Source organism: Fulmarus glacialis, unplaced genomic scaffold (genome assembly GCF_000690835.1).
Source record: "Fulmarus glacialis isolate BGI_N327 unplaced genomic scaffold, ASM69083v1 scaffold35881, whole genome shotgun sequence".
Lineage (NCBI taxonomy): Eukaryota > Metazoa > Chordata > Aves > Procellariiformes > Procellariidae > Fulmarus > Fulmarus glacialis.
In genome coordinates, this window is record NW_009194088.1 from 1,096 (window position 1) to 15,656 (window position 14,561).

Sequence of the window (14,561 nt, forward strand, 5' to 3'; positions counted from 1 at the left end):
ACTGAAACTGGTAAAATGGCCCATTTTGAAAGAAGTATCATAAACATTTCTTGATGGAGTTTTCCTTACCAGCATGTGGCTGAAGCAGAGGGTGATGCTTTTTTCTGTTGACAGCCAGAGCCATACTCCCTTGAAACAAAAAGATTAAGGAACTTTTTTTGGAGATTTTCTTCTCAGGCATGCACTGGGAGGTGCTCATATTTTTCATTGTAGTATCCTAAGGTTCCCCTTTCAGACTCATGAGACCATGGTTAATTTGAGCCTGTGATTAATTGCTTTGATAATTTTTAAAGCTCGAGTGCAGCTTCAGAATTCAGCGCCTTAAAAATTCTCTGCCAAAGCAAAGGGTGAGGTGCAGCTGTAGATAAGAATGCATTATTTATGTCAAATTTGGGAACAATGTGTAGCTGTATAATAAAAAAAAATATGTAATTACATCTTCATATTATAGACAGTTTTTCTACAGGTACCTTTTCCTTATATGAATAGTCTTCCAGATGCTGGCACAGGGCCACTACAGCTTCCTTTAAGGGCTGAAATAGTAAATCTCTTAGTTCAGAGATTTATTTTCAGGTGTGGCTAAGTTTTCATTGCCTAGTTGTAAACCCTTTATTTGAGGATCACATTATGAAGCACATCAGTTACAGTGGCCTGACAGCACTTCCCTAAACCAAGAGAGTTTGGATAAAGATGCAGGTTATTTGAGATGGTGGTACCTGGTTTTGTTCGAAGATCTTTTCCCGCTGTGCTGGGTGGGATCAAAAGACATCAAAACCTCTGTTGACCCTTTTTTGGTTTTCTTTTGCTTGTAAAGAACTGATGTCGGTCACTTTAATTTTATCCTATAATTGAATGTGTTAATCTGTTTATATTCTTAGCATTTCATTAGTTTTCAAGAGGATTACTGTACTCCTGTCAAGATAGGTAGTTTTCTCACAGGAATTGGATAAATTATTCATAAGAAAAATTATAGGCCTCAACAATAGGAAATATTTATGAGACTGCTTAAAGGCAAGCTAGTTTCTGCTTTTTTCACGTGCTTGGGATATAGCAGCCTCCTAGCCACCCTTCCTGCACAGATTGGTAAGGAATAAATTTTTTCTTTTTTTTTTTTTTTCTTTCCTTTCCTCTGCAGCATTAAAGCTGGGTCCAGAAGCATTCAAATTTGATGGTGGCGTCGAGGCGGTGGCAGTGCGGCAGAATGAGAAGTATTACATCCTAAGACCAGAGGTGATTGAGACCTACTGGTATATGTGGAGATTCACCCATGATCCCAAGTACAGGCAGTGGGGCTGGGAGGCAACGCAGGTAAATGTGTTAATTATCTGTCAGTAAATAAATTCTATGTATTTTCCTTTCGTAGCCACTTTAATCTCATGGTATTGAAACACTTCAAATGGTAATTGATTTTCACGAGTTCCTGGGGTACATATAGGGGTGCACACAGTTATTCCCGTTTTGCTGAATCAGACGCACAGATGAGAAACGTGTTCAGCATTATACAGTTGATGGGTTTTAGGCATGGAAATAGAATCCACTGGTCATGGCTGCTACTCTCCTACTGTTATCAGTAGTCCACAGCCCCCAAGAGAGGTAATTTAACCTGGGAAATGAAAGCTTATTATAAATAACTTAGTTAAGCATGTGTTAGCACTCAGTTTAGATTAAAAGACAAAGCTATTCTTACGGTTCCTTCTTGGTCAGCTATTAAAACACAAGTGGTAGGACAACTGTTCTCAGATGGTTTGTAGGCTAGATAGCATGTACATATGTATATATGGGTTGGTATCATGGCTCTTTCTTTTCTTAGTTATCTGATTGGAAGGAAGAAAATTTGCCAGTCGGTTTAGATTTACTCAGTTATAACAAAAATTTACATCACTAACAAGTAGACCAGAAAGGGAAGTGAATAAGTAATGGCACATAAGGCAGAACTTAAAAATTGTTGCTAAGGTATTTTAGAGATTTTTGCTTTTTTTGTATAGCTGCTTTCCTGGGTTTAAATCTAGTTGTTTTATGTTTTAATCAAATTCCCAAGTGTGAAAATGCTTCTGAGTCTTTCTCATTGGAAATGCTTGTACTGGTCTACAGAAGCGCAAATTCATTGTAAGACTCTCAATGCAGATCTGTGCTCATGGTCTTCCGTCATTCATCCTTTGTACACAGATGGATAACTCCTTTGTCTGATAGTCATAGATTATGGGCTGTATGAATAACTAGGCTTCATCTTCACATGACAATATAATATTCTAATTGTAAAATTTATTTGTAATCCCCAAAAGACTACTTCTTTTAAATGCTTCCTAGGACTGAACTTGTGAGTCTTTTCTGGTCTCATGTTTCTCACTGCTTCCACCTGCTGGTCTGTACTGGGGTCGTGCAAAACTCATTTGCTGGCAAGCAGTTTCTGGTCATCTTAAAGATCTGAGTGGGCATTGGATTACTGTAGCTCCTCCACTTCCCTTCTACAGCTCCAGCAGTCTTTGGAAACACAGCTCAAAGCCAGTTTCAGAAATGAAAATAAACATTAAAGATAACAAGACACCAATGAAATATTTTGAGTACAGCCAAAGGAGATAAAGGAAGAGCAAAGGAAGAGACGAACCAAGAGCTTGGAGAAACTTTATTCTGCAGGTGAAAACCAGTTTTGCTCCAGAGGCAACAGACCCAGAAAAAGTACTTGGAACAAGAGATCTCTTGAGAAGCGTGAATCTGTTCATCAAGTGGAAGATGGTTAAGGCAGGTTCAGAATATTTAGCTGAGCTCATCCCTATTCTTCCCTCAGTGCAGTTACAATCACATAGATGAGTCCAAGTATTTTAAAATTATGTCTTAGTCTTGGTTAGGTTTTGCCTTGTAGACTGTTTTGTTATAACCAACATTATGTTATTCTGGAGACAGGTTCCACATTTGTCACACTTGTATTCCAGAATGCATTGCCGCTCTTTCCAAAACATCAAACATTGAGTCACATCATCATGCCTCCTGCCCAAACTATGTATGTTTCTAAAAGAAACAGATTTAGTAACCTGCTCTTTGCCAGTGTGTGTACTACAAATGCTTACTGATCTAACACCAGCTCCTGTCGGAAGCTATGGCTGGATGATCCAAGCTGAGATTGGGTCCTCTGTACTAGGTTAAAGAATTTACTAACGTAAATTTTTCAGGCCGGGATCAGTCTCTTAAGCACACTGCAAAGCATGTCTTTGAAGTGCATTTTGTTCCGTTTTCTCCATTTGCCTTCATATCTTGGTCCCCATTAATGCTTTCAAACCAAACCCGCCCTTCCTCCTTCCCTGCCTCCAATTTTCTCTGTGTGCAGGGTAGGATTTTATTTTATCCTTCTGTCAACCTGGATCGAAATTGTGTAAATCAAGCAGCCCATGTGCTTAACTGCCTCTGTTCTTACAGAGTGCCTTTTTTTGCTTGCTTCCTCAGTAAAGAGTTTCTTTATCCAACATAGCCGTAAAATACTTTTGAACTCTTCGTAAATGGTTTTGCATACCCCTCCCTCCCACAATTACAGATTTTCTTTCCCCCACCATCATACTAACACAGAAGCTTGGGAAGCTTTTTGTTTCTGAGTTCTGAGTTTTGTTTCTGAGTTCTAAATGGTCTTACTTTTCTACATTAAACCTGGTGTAACCTGGTGTTTGATGACTGAGTTCTTGGTGGTCTCCCTTGTTTGCTTCTTTGAACGGATGAATACATCTGTACCCAAATGGATTTGGGTTAGTTCACCGATATGTTAGAGGTCTGCTTCTGTCATTTTAAGAACTCTTCAGAGGTGATCCAGGATACATTGCAGAACGACCTGGCTTTTAAGTATTCTGCATTACTTAAGTTTCTTTAGCACTGCCAGCCCAGATCTCTCTCTGGCTTTTATCAATGGGAATTTGCACAGAAGGCTGGATTGTGTGTGTATGCAGAACTTTATACTGTACTTTCTTTATCTATTTCACCATTGGCAGCTTCTTTTTGACTTTATTGTCTAGATTTTTGGACAAAACTTGGGCATTTTAGTGCAGGTGGTGTGCTTTGACCAAGGCCTGTTTTGTCACATCTCTCCAAATCCAGTGTCTGTGAGGAAAAACCATGAAGTTGAATCTTAGATTCCCTCAGTGATCATAAATCCCTGGGACAGGGCTTCTATCTCTTTCTTAATAAAAAAAGGCTAATTCACTCTAATACTGCACTTAGCACTAGAGACAACATCCATCTCAATTGTATCGGGCCAGCCAAATTGGATGATGTTATGCTGGGGGGTTGGCTGAAGTATTACAGAAATAAGCATGCAAAATATTCAGGGTAAATACAGAAAATTACTAAAATCCTTTTTAGGCTAATTATTTGAAGCAATAAGAGCCACCACTTCACAATAGGCATGTAAAGCCAATTACAAATCTAAGCTGTGTAAAAGAAAGGTTCAACTATTTCTTGGGGACTTCCGTATCTGACTTAAGTAGGATTGCACCACGGAGGCTGCAGAGTTTGTTCAGAGTTTCTACTTACAGTGAAAATGATATACAAGACCTCAAGTTCAGGCTAACTTCAGGCAAACTGAGGATTGACAGTAGGATGGAGTGGAAAGACCTATAGTTCTCTACTTAGTGAAGCAAAGTAGACAGAAAAGAGCCAGGCATAGGTTGGAGGTGAAAGAAACATGGGTTCACAGTTCATGGGTTGGAAGCTGTGAGTACCACAGAGAGGTGCTTTGGGGAGAAAGCTGGTGAAGAAACTGGCACAGTTTTTATGAGCATGTTGTTGGCATAGTCAAGAAGAGTCACACATGCAACCACAAAAACACCCTCAGAGGAACTGAGGGAGCTGGGGTCTGATCTAGAGGCACCTCCAATTTTAGTTCCAAAGAACTTGGATCAACTCTGACCTCCCTGTATGTCACAGGCTCTGAAATTTCACTTTACATCATTTTTGAGCCAAGACACGTGTATTTGGAAGGAGTACACTATTACATATTCTTCTGTTCTACTCTTGATTTGAATAAGGGGAACTGGAAAATCCACTTCTTTTGGTAGTTTGTTCCATTATTTAATTACTTATCCTGTTAAAAATACATACTTTATTTCCCATTTGAATTTGTCTAGTTTCAGCTGACAATCACTGGATTTTTCTATGACTTCCTATACCGTATTAAAATGTCTTTTATTACCCCATGTTTTCTTTCCAAAGAGTTTTCATATATTGTAATAAGCTTACTACTGAGTCTACTTAAGATGCTAAACAAATTGTATTGTCTCCCACTGTAAAGCATTTTCTCCAAATGTCTGCACCCACATCAGTTCATCATCCTTCTTTAAAAGTGAATTCTAGAATTGCATATTCCAATTTTGTCTTTATGCACAGCCCTGTGCAAAAGTAAAATTATATCCCTGCCCCTGTTTACTGTCCCTGTGTGTGCACCTGCCACAACATCCTAGCAGGAGCTCATACTGGCTTGTCTCATGTGGCCACTGTATTCTTTTAAGTGTCTCTACTTTCCAGGCTAATCTGGTTCTGCAGTTACACAGCCTTCATGTCTAGATTTAGGATTATGTGCCTGGTTATATGAAACTCATTTAGTTTAGACCCCAGTTACTGCCAGATTACACTGACTGCTGTTATTTACCTATGTCATTTTTGTCAGCAGCAGTGATTGATAAAACTTCAGACCGCTTCTTGCAGATTTCTGTGAGAAGCACCTCTATTTGTTGATGATTTTACATTGCCAGCTCGTTTTTAGAGCATTGTCAGTCAGTTTTAAATTAAGATAGTGATATTGATATGGTATAGTGCTGCTTTGTCTTATCATAAAGTCTTATGGTACCATGTCAATTGCTTTAGAAACTTTTAAGTTTATTGCACCTCTGCAGTTACCTTTATTTGCCAACTTGTAGACCTCCAGGAATGAAATCAAGCTTGTGACCACGATAGTTTTCTATAAACCCATGCTGATTGGTGTCAATTATCCTCTTATTATTCTATATTTTTTACATGTGTTTCCGTAATTGTTTGGGACTAACATCAGGTATGCCATCTTAAAATTATTCAGCCTGCCAATGCCTCATAATAGTAGCATTATGTTGATACCCTTCCAGTCATCTAGGACCTCCCTGTATTCTAGGGTGCAAAAAATTTAGCATCATTTTATCAAGGAAACTGGTTGTCAGCTCTTAAGTGAAAGAGTATCCATCCAGGTGGCAAATCAGATGGCTTTACAGCAAGTACTCTGAGATCCGTGTGAAGGCAGAACACTGCAAATTTCAAGTGCCTTTTAAGGAGCTTGTCTACAGCACCAAACTTTTCAGACAGCGTCCTGAAGTTCTGTACACCTCTGAATCAAGGACAATTTGTTTATACCTATTTGGATGAATAGTTGTATAGCAGTCTTTCAGAGGAATTTTTCCGCTACAGTTCATTACTACCTGCAATGTCTAGATCTCTGATCAACTAGGATAAATCCTCTGCCTATCCTGAACTCCAGTCTAGCCAGAGTCTGTCTCCCCAGCGAGAAATTTCTGAATATACAAGACTACTTGGTAATTGTAAGGAAAAAAAAAATCAATATCAGTCACACATTTTCTTTCTTCAGACTTCTAGGCCTGCTAGCTTCACCAGTGTTGCACTTCGTTATCCAAGCATGAGACCTCTACAGCACAGAGCAGGATCTCAGTGCTATCTATTATCTACAGTCTCCAGAATAAATGAGTTTTGTCTCTTATGCTGACTTGGGGATTTAATTCTTGAGGAGGAAGGAGACAGTGTCCTAACAGTGGTACCGTTTGTTCCTTCTTTTCATTTTGCCACAATCACTAGCAAGTTTCTCCTGTCCGAGCTGTGTCAGGATTGCTGAATTGTTGACCAGAGGAACACCTGCAAGGTCAGACTCTACATGTTAGAAATTCTGGCAGGATTGTAACCATTGGAGCTTCCCCCCCTATCTTGCCACGCTCCAGAGCAGAGACAAGGCCGTGTTCTGCAGTATTATGAAAAAGGGGATAGTGGCAAGAGGAGGCACTTCATTTCCTGCCTAGAAAGCACAAGTGCTTTGGCTCTTGTTTATTCATATAACACCTGCCTAGCGGCTGTAGGACTTGTGGGGAGGAACGTGCAAATGGTTCCATAAACAGCGTATGCATTATTTCTTCAGAAGTCGGCCAAGCAATTAATTTTTTTCTTTTCTTTTTTTTTTGTTGTTTGGCTGCCATGTGATAGGTAGCATCATTTGTGGTGTGCAAGAGCATGCAGACAAAGAGACTGTCATGCGTGTGATGCTCTTGGGCTAGATGTGTCACATAAACCTTTATCTCCAGATTGTAGAGAAAACCTGGTCAACCCAAATCCCAACATGTGAATAGTCTCAGTGTAGCCCTAGCATGCACTAGTAACCAGATCTGAAAAGAATTCATCCAGACACTTTCCCCTTTTAGGCTCAAGTCCCAACAAAAAAGGGAGCATTTCCATCCGAACTTGGAGAAAGCTCCACTTGAGATAAGGAAGTACAGCGAGAATTAGATTTTGCCAAGACAGACTGTACCTTTCTTGGCATAAGCTCAGGCTCTAGAGCCACAGCCGTTCCAGTAACATCCTTTTGCCAGTCTCTCCTCTTGCTTCTTTAAAAATCTTGGTCTTCAGAAATTTGAAAGAACTTTGTACAGTCTGGATTATTCTTTGGTCCACAAACAACCTCACATTTCCACAGGGTAAGAGTGTGTACTAGGAGGAGGTTAGCTGTAGTACCTGATGTGCTGTGACTTACTGTCCTAGGTACCTTGCTCATTTGCCTTTTCACTTTTCCTCCCGATTTCAGTGATGGCATCTGCCAGCATTTTTCATGCATGTGTCCAGTGGAAAATTCTCCTTTGTTTCCCAGTATTGGCTATAGTAAGGACCTTGAAGAGTTAATTTTGATTTAATTTGTTTTCTCTGCATAAAAAGGGACATCATTCAGAACTTATTTGCTCCCCTGCCTTGACTCCCCTCAGCTTCTGTTGAGTGTAACTAGCAAAAATCAGAAGTAACGAAAATCTGGGCCTAAAGCACCATGTGGAGAGAAACTTCATGCAGGCTAACGGGCTGAATCATAGATTACTGAACTACAGGTAGCTACGTTCAGTAGTTGGTAATGAGAGACATCCTGAGCCAAACATTTTCCTTCATCACTGTGCCTTTTCTGTCCCTGCATGAATCTGTTAAAAGAGTTGGTGTCTGCTGAGGAAGCACTGCCAAAGCAGCGGGGAAGTACAAATAACCTGTGAATCATTTCAGAGTCGTTTCTTTGGGGCCGGTTTTAATGGCTGATATCCTTGTATGCTGTTAGGTCGTGCATGTGAGTGGAATAATGAAAGCCTAGGCGAAAGGTGCTCTGAGCTACTAACGCGTTCTTTCCAGTCTCCTCCTCTTCCATTGTGCTTTTTGCAGTACTGTGTTGGAGCTGACTAGCTGGGTGATTTGTGAATCACGGATCCATTGGCCCCTTTCTGCATGGAATGTTTATGGATTTAAACTTCATGCTTTAAAGATAAAGAGCTCTTCTGCAGTCCAGCACACAAGCTGACTTGAGTTTCAACTGTATAAAGGGGAAACAGAGAAGAGCACATGTAGGAGATGGAAATGTGGGGAGAAAGCAGCAGCTAGAAGAGTTTATAAGATGAAATCAACAGTCCCTAAAGATGAGTACAGTATTTTATTCCTACTTTCAGTAAGTCCCTATGACTAGCTACTAGTCACAGAGTTCCTATAATTCTTCAAACTCTTCCAGCTGCAAAATTCAGGGACGTTTGTCATCTTCCTATGCACCTCATAGCATGTGTTGCATTGATTGACTGATGGATGTTCTACTCAGTGTTACCTATGAGGAGCCATACCAGCTCAAAGCAAAAGTCTGCTGAGTCCATGTCCATCATCAATATCAGTCAACAGTAAATGCCCAGGAAAGAAAGTATTCTTCCCCAAAATACTTTCTTAGCATCTAGCAGTTTGCCAAATGTGATGTTGTTAGTAGCCCTGGAGGGATTTTACTTCTGTATGTATCCAGTCCCTTTTTTTTTTTTTTTGGGCAGTGTAAACTGTTAACATCCACAGCATCCTCTGACAAGGAGATTCACAGCAGAATAATGCAGCACAGAAAGAGATACCTCCTTTGTTGATCAAGCCTGATCCTTTAATGTTTCCAAATTTTGCTCTACAATTAAATTCTCCTTTTCTTTTCCCTTCCTCTTTGCAGGCAATTGACAAGTATTGTCGAGTCAGTGGTGGCTTTTCTGGTGTCAAGGATGTCTATTCCTCATCTCCTACATATGACGACGTACAGCAGAGCTTTTTCCTTGCTGAAACTTTGAAGTAAGTTCTCTTCACTCTTGCATATTCCTGTAAAAGCTAGCATCTAAATTCTAGAAGAATGTGGTGGCCCAAGAAATAATCTCTTGTCTTGTCAGGGTGGTTTATGGTTTGGGCTTTCTTTTTTACTCGGCTTTAGGGTCCCAGATCAGCCCATTTTACCAGAAGAAAATACAAGCGGAATTTCCCATATGAGGAAGCTTATGCTGAGAGAGCTTTAGTTCCTAAGACTTCTATTTGATTTCTGGCATCACAGCAGAGGAGAGGTTATCTGCTTTTAAAAAATTCCCGTTGCAAAAGACATTTTTTTTTTAGATACACTGACTTGACATGTCTTACACAAGTATGTGCCATGCTCTGATATTGTAGAACCTGTTTCTCCTATGTGTGTCACTGGAAGGCAGTAAATGCATGGAACAAAAGCCCTTTGTGCCCTTGGATGATTTTTCTGTATTTATCCCACAACATATTTTTCTAGAATGCTTTTTGATGTAAGCAAGAATATCAGGCATATTTTATAATCTCTTACATGCTTAAATATTTTCAGTTCAGTCAAATCAGTAGGACACCTGTAGTCCACCCTGCAGAAGCTAATGCACTCTGTTGCATATTTGGTTCAAGGTAAAATGTTCAAAATCGTTGGTCTTCCACCATGTTTCTTTTTAATTAATAACAAAAAATGCTATACTAGAATATGCTGTAACCTCTAACTTACGGAGATGATACATACAGTAAGAAAAACTAGTATAAAGATAGGAATATGTTATGGGAATTTTATTAAGAGATCCATTTTTAAAACTGAGCTAGCGTGTCATGGCTACTCATCTCCATCATCATTGACACAAACCAGCTATCAAGAGCACTCTTTTGTCACATGGTTGTGATCACTCTCGGGTTTGGCCTATGAAGCAGTGTCTTCTAATGTGTGACAATTTTCTTGATACTCAAGTTACATCAGCCAATTTGGTAATATAGTTCTGGCATTGAAATCTACCAAGATTCCTGTATTGGTTACCTCCCTGAAATCTTGTGAATTGTCTACTTTTGGAATAAAAGTCTCCGAGTTGGCTATATTCCCTACCTTTTTTTTTTTTCCTCCTGCGTAACAGTTCGGAGAATGTTTTAGTTGGTTAAATCCATAGACAGAAGCCACTGCTGGCAGTGTAAATGAGGCCAGAGCTGCTATTAGGAGATGTAGTTGTTGCCTCTGCTTACATATCCATACCACTTTCTGCCAACATGTGATGGAACGGATGATGCATATGTTGTTGCAGAAACCTGTCAGCAACGAAGATTCATTAAGGTGTCCTTTCTGTTTTTACAACCCAGTGATATGACGAAAAAACGGTTGTGACCATTTGGCAGACTGGCATGGCATGCAGGCTTTGCAGAATAAACAGGGTTTCTGTACAGCAGCAGACTTTACAGTATCAGCAATATAAAATTTTCAGGTTTTAGCTGTAGCTGATGTATGTGAAGATTAATTTTGTGTATTGGGAGTTCAAAATGCAGCAGGGAGAAAGCAGGTCCTGAGAGGCAGCACTGGTGCCTACTTCAGGCACTGCAACATGTTTCACTGGCAATAACAGGCTCTGAGTTCATCATGTGTAAGGGGAGAGTCTGGCTATTCTATCTTTCTGCTGGCTCCTTACCAAATTCCTCTACATAGTAACAATACTTTGTTTCTCCATGTTATCATTATAAAAAGAAAGTCAGCTACTGGTACCTCCTCTGTTGTCTTCATTAATTTTATTTCACTTACTCCTTCAAGTTCATTTTCCGGAGACTAAAAGCTATATTCCCAAAGAGAGAGGCAGCAGTTTCAAACAGGTCCAGTCAGAGAAGCAATACCTCCCCAGGAGCTGATCTTATATGATTGATCTGCCTATAAAAGCCGAATCAGAGAATGAAATCTGCTCCTAAGGGACTTCTGTGGTGACAGGGCTGACCTTTGAAATATCGCCAGAATCCTGTCTGCATCTTAAATAATCACAAGGAGATCTGAAAATTCACTGATGCATCACTCAGTAACTGGATGTGCTATAGTGCAAGCACTATACAGTACTATAGTGCAAGCATTGCAAAAGAAGACAGTTCTAGGAAGGTACTCGGAAATTTTTATTGGCTTTTGGTTTGGATCATTTCCCGCTTGTGGGACAAAACCTTTTATTGGAGAGCTGGATATTAGTTGTTTGATGTTGATGCAATTGGCATAGCCAAACCAGAAACTGGTATAACACCTTGAGATAAAATAGAGAACATAAGGTCAGGATAGCTCAAATGGCTATGAAAATAAAGACAGAAGTATTGGGTGTGATGCCATGAGGAAAATAAAGATGTCCCTCAGAAGAGGGGCATAAAATGTGTGTTACGGAATGCCTGCTGTGATCTTTTTTGCTGTTGATGATAACTTCTGCATCTTCATTCCCCTCGAATTCAAAATTTATACCTCTGCCAAACATGCATTGTTGCTGCTCAGATACTTTGGCTCGTCAAAGATACCCTGGCAAATTATGAGAGTTTGGGCAGTCTGAGTGGCAAGAAGGTAGCTGTTTAGTGGGAAGGAGCAAGACATAGAAATAGGTTGCTTAAGTTATTCAGAAGAAAAGTGTGAATCAAATGAAGAAGGTGAATTTGAGTAAGATGAAACATTGCTGCTGTGGTGAAAAAGAGTTTGGAGAGCTGCAGAGGGAGAAAGCAAGGTAGAAGCAAGGAGAAAAAGAAAGGCATGATGCTTTCAAGACAAATGAAAAATGTAGAAAAGAGACTAGACGTGTGGGACAAAACTGAATCATCTCAGCAAGAAATTTTTATCTGTAAATAGTTAATTGGTGAGGAAGGGAAGAAAAAGTAGAGCTTTGCTGACTGGGTTGTGCTGTGGATACATCTGGCGAATAAAGGCAATGGGAGAATGATCAGGCAGTGACACATGACTGTAGATAGTAGACACTACCAGCGTCTGATTGAGAGCGAGCGAAGTAACAGCAGCCTCAGCAGTGCGAAGGCAGAACAATGTGTGTGCACATTCTGGATGTGACAGAGCCCACTAACGAGAACGACACCCCTTCCTTGTCATGTGCTGCAAGACCTGTCATTTTCTGGATGTCAGGAAAGCAAGCTGTAGCAGGAGCTGAGAGGTCCTGTACACTCGTGATGTTATGCTTGCACTTGGACAGTCAGGTTTTCTGGAACAAGGCAAATGCCTTCTGAGTTTTAGCAATTGAGTTTGGAAGCCTTGACAAAGAATCCCTGCCACCATTATCTCCTACAAAGTATAGCACAGCCACATTCAAAAGTGTGTGTTAAGAAAAAAGAACTGAGAAATACTCTTATTCACGTATGTCCAGAAATCTTAATTTTGTTATACACTTCACTTGCTCTGCATCGCTTTATAATGTGCAACATTTATGAATCCCCTCTGCACAATATATTGGCCCATTTGCTCCCACCAGAAGCTGAACCAGCTTCCAGCACGGTGATGATAAGTCAGATATCTGGCATGGCTTAGTGGCTTCTCTTGTGCTTCCTCGAAATCTTTGATTTGGATTAAAGAGGATTAGTCATTTCCAAGTGGGTTTACTTCATTAAGAAGAATTTCTTGCCAACTTAGAATCATAGAATCATAGAATCATTAAGGTTGGAAAAGACCTCTAAGATCATCGAGTCCAACCGTTAACCCAACACGACCATGCCCACTAAACCATGTCCCTAAGCGCCTCATCTACATGTCTTTTAAATACTTCCAGGGATGGTGACTCTACCACTTCCCTGGGCAGCCTGGTCCAAGGCCTGATCACTCTTTCAGTAAAGAAGTTTTTCCTAATGTCCAGTCTAAACCTCCCTTGGCGCAACTTGAGGCCATTTCCTCGCGTCCTATATACTTCTCTGCTCCCCTGTCCCCAAATCCTTGTGCTTGGTTTCTTGATGTTTGTTTTACATTGCAAGTCTTTGAAAGGAGTCTTGAAAAACAAAAGTTACTTGGAAAGATTAAAATGCTGTCTTTATAACAACTTTTCATTGAAGGGCTTGATCGTGATAAAAATAACTCTTCAGATCATTGTAACAGGGAAGGTTGTGTGGGTGCTATACAAAGATTGAAAGCAAGTAACTTGTTTATAGCTTTAGCTGCTGACTGGTGGGGCCTGAAGCTGCTGTGTTGCCCCTGCCTGTCTGTTGCTCTGCTTTAATACCCACCATTTTTCCTCTCTGTCTTGATATCTAGGTATTTGTATCTGCTTTTCTCCAATGATGACCTTCTACCATTAGACAACTGGGTTTTTAACACAGAAGCTCATCCTCTGCCTGTTTTACATTTAGCCAACACCACACTGTCAGGAAATCCTGCATATCGATAAAAACAGCTCCGTGAAGAGGAAGAGAGACTGTTTTCAGCTCTGTTTTGTTTACATGGACCACTTGAGACTGTAAGCAGGAGAGGAGACAGACACTTCATAAAACTAGACCTCTGAGTCAAGCAAGTACTGGCGTGAGAAACGAAGCTCTTCAACATATAGATAAGTTAAAAGTTCTGTTTTATACATGACCAAAACACGTTAGTGTGGTATTTGCAGGACAGAGACTTCGCACACTTTGAACCCTAGCAAGACATGGAATCTACTGTTTAATGCAGCAGCATAAGGAAGAAGAGGCTTTCCCGTCCAGGGAGAGGAACTTGCCATTGCTGCTGTTGGCTGTTGCAAGGAACAACACACCAGTCACCTCTTCAGAGCGCGTGGGTTCCAAATACCTAGATTTTATTTTTATTTTTTTGTGTTTGATGATGGCATGAACAAAGCAACAACAAAAAGCAACATCACTGCACCAGCAGCATCAGGATTTGAATTTTTTTCTGTACCTGTCTGAATTTTCTAAGTAGCATCTGTTTGTCCAGACTGGCAGCCATTCTCAGGGCCTCTAAGCTGTTAAAACTAAACTCTAAACTATAAAAACTATTGCTTCCTCATTTTCCCTTTTCAAAATAATGCTGAAAGATCTGTGTTGCATGCTTACATCCAAAAAAACAATTATTAAGCATTTGGTTTGTAGTTCACTGTCAGCAACGTGGGCTTAGTTCATTTGGCAAGCTACAGTCATAGAGTCTGGAGCATATCGCAGGGGTAGGAAGGAGCCTAAGTTTTCCTTCCTCACAAATCCCGTCACATGGAAAAAAACATTCTCTCATTAGTCCTGGTTCTTTTAGCTAAATAAACAGAGATGACAACCTG

The 14,561-nt window shown here is 40.2% G+C and overlaps 1 protein-coding gene across 1 annotated transcript; it reads left to right on the top strand.

Moving 5' to 3' along the window:
* Positions 1-1,135: 1,135 nt before the first annotated feature.
* On the top strand, positions 1,136-14,194 carry LOC104083981 (mannosyl-oligosaccharide 1,2-alpha-mannosidase IB-like; the record flags this gene model as incomplete). Its single annotated transcript, XM_009587661.1, has 3 exons — positions 1,136-1,308; positions 9,224-9,339; positions 13,559-14,194. Coding segments are annotated over 3 exons (422 nt in total), but the record flags the coding sequence as incomplete, so codon positions are not given.
* Between the last annotated feature and the right edge of the window lie 367 nt (positions 14,195-14,561).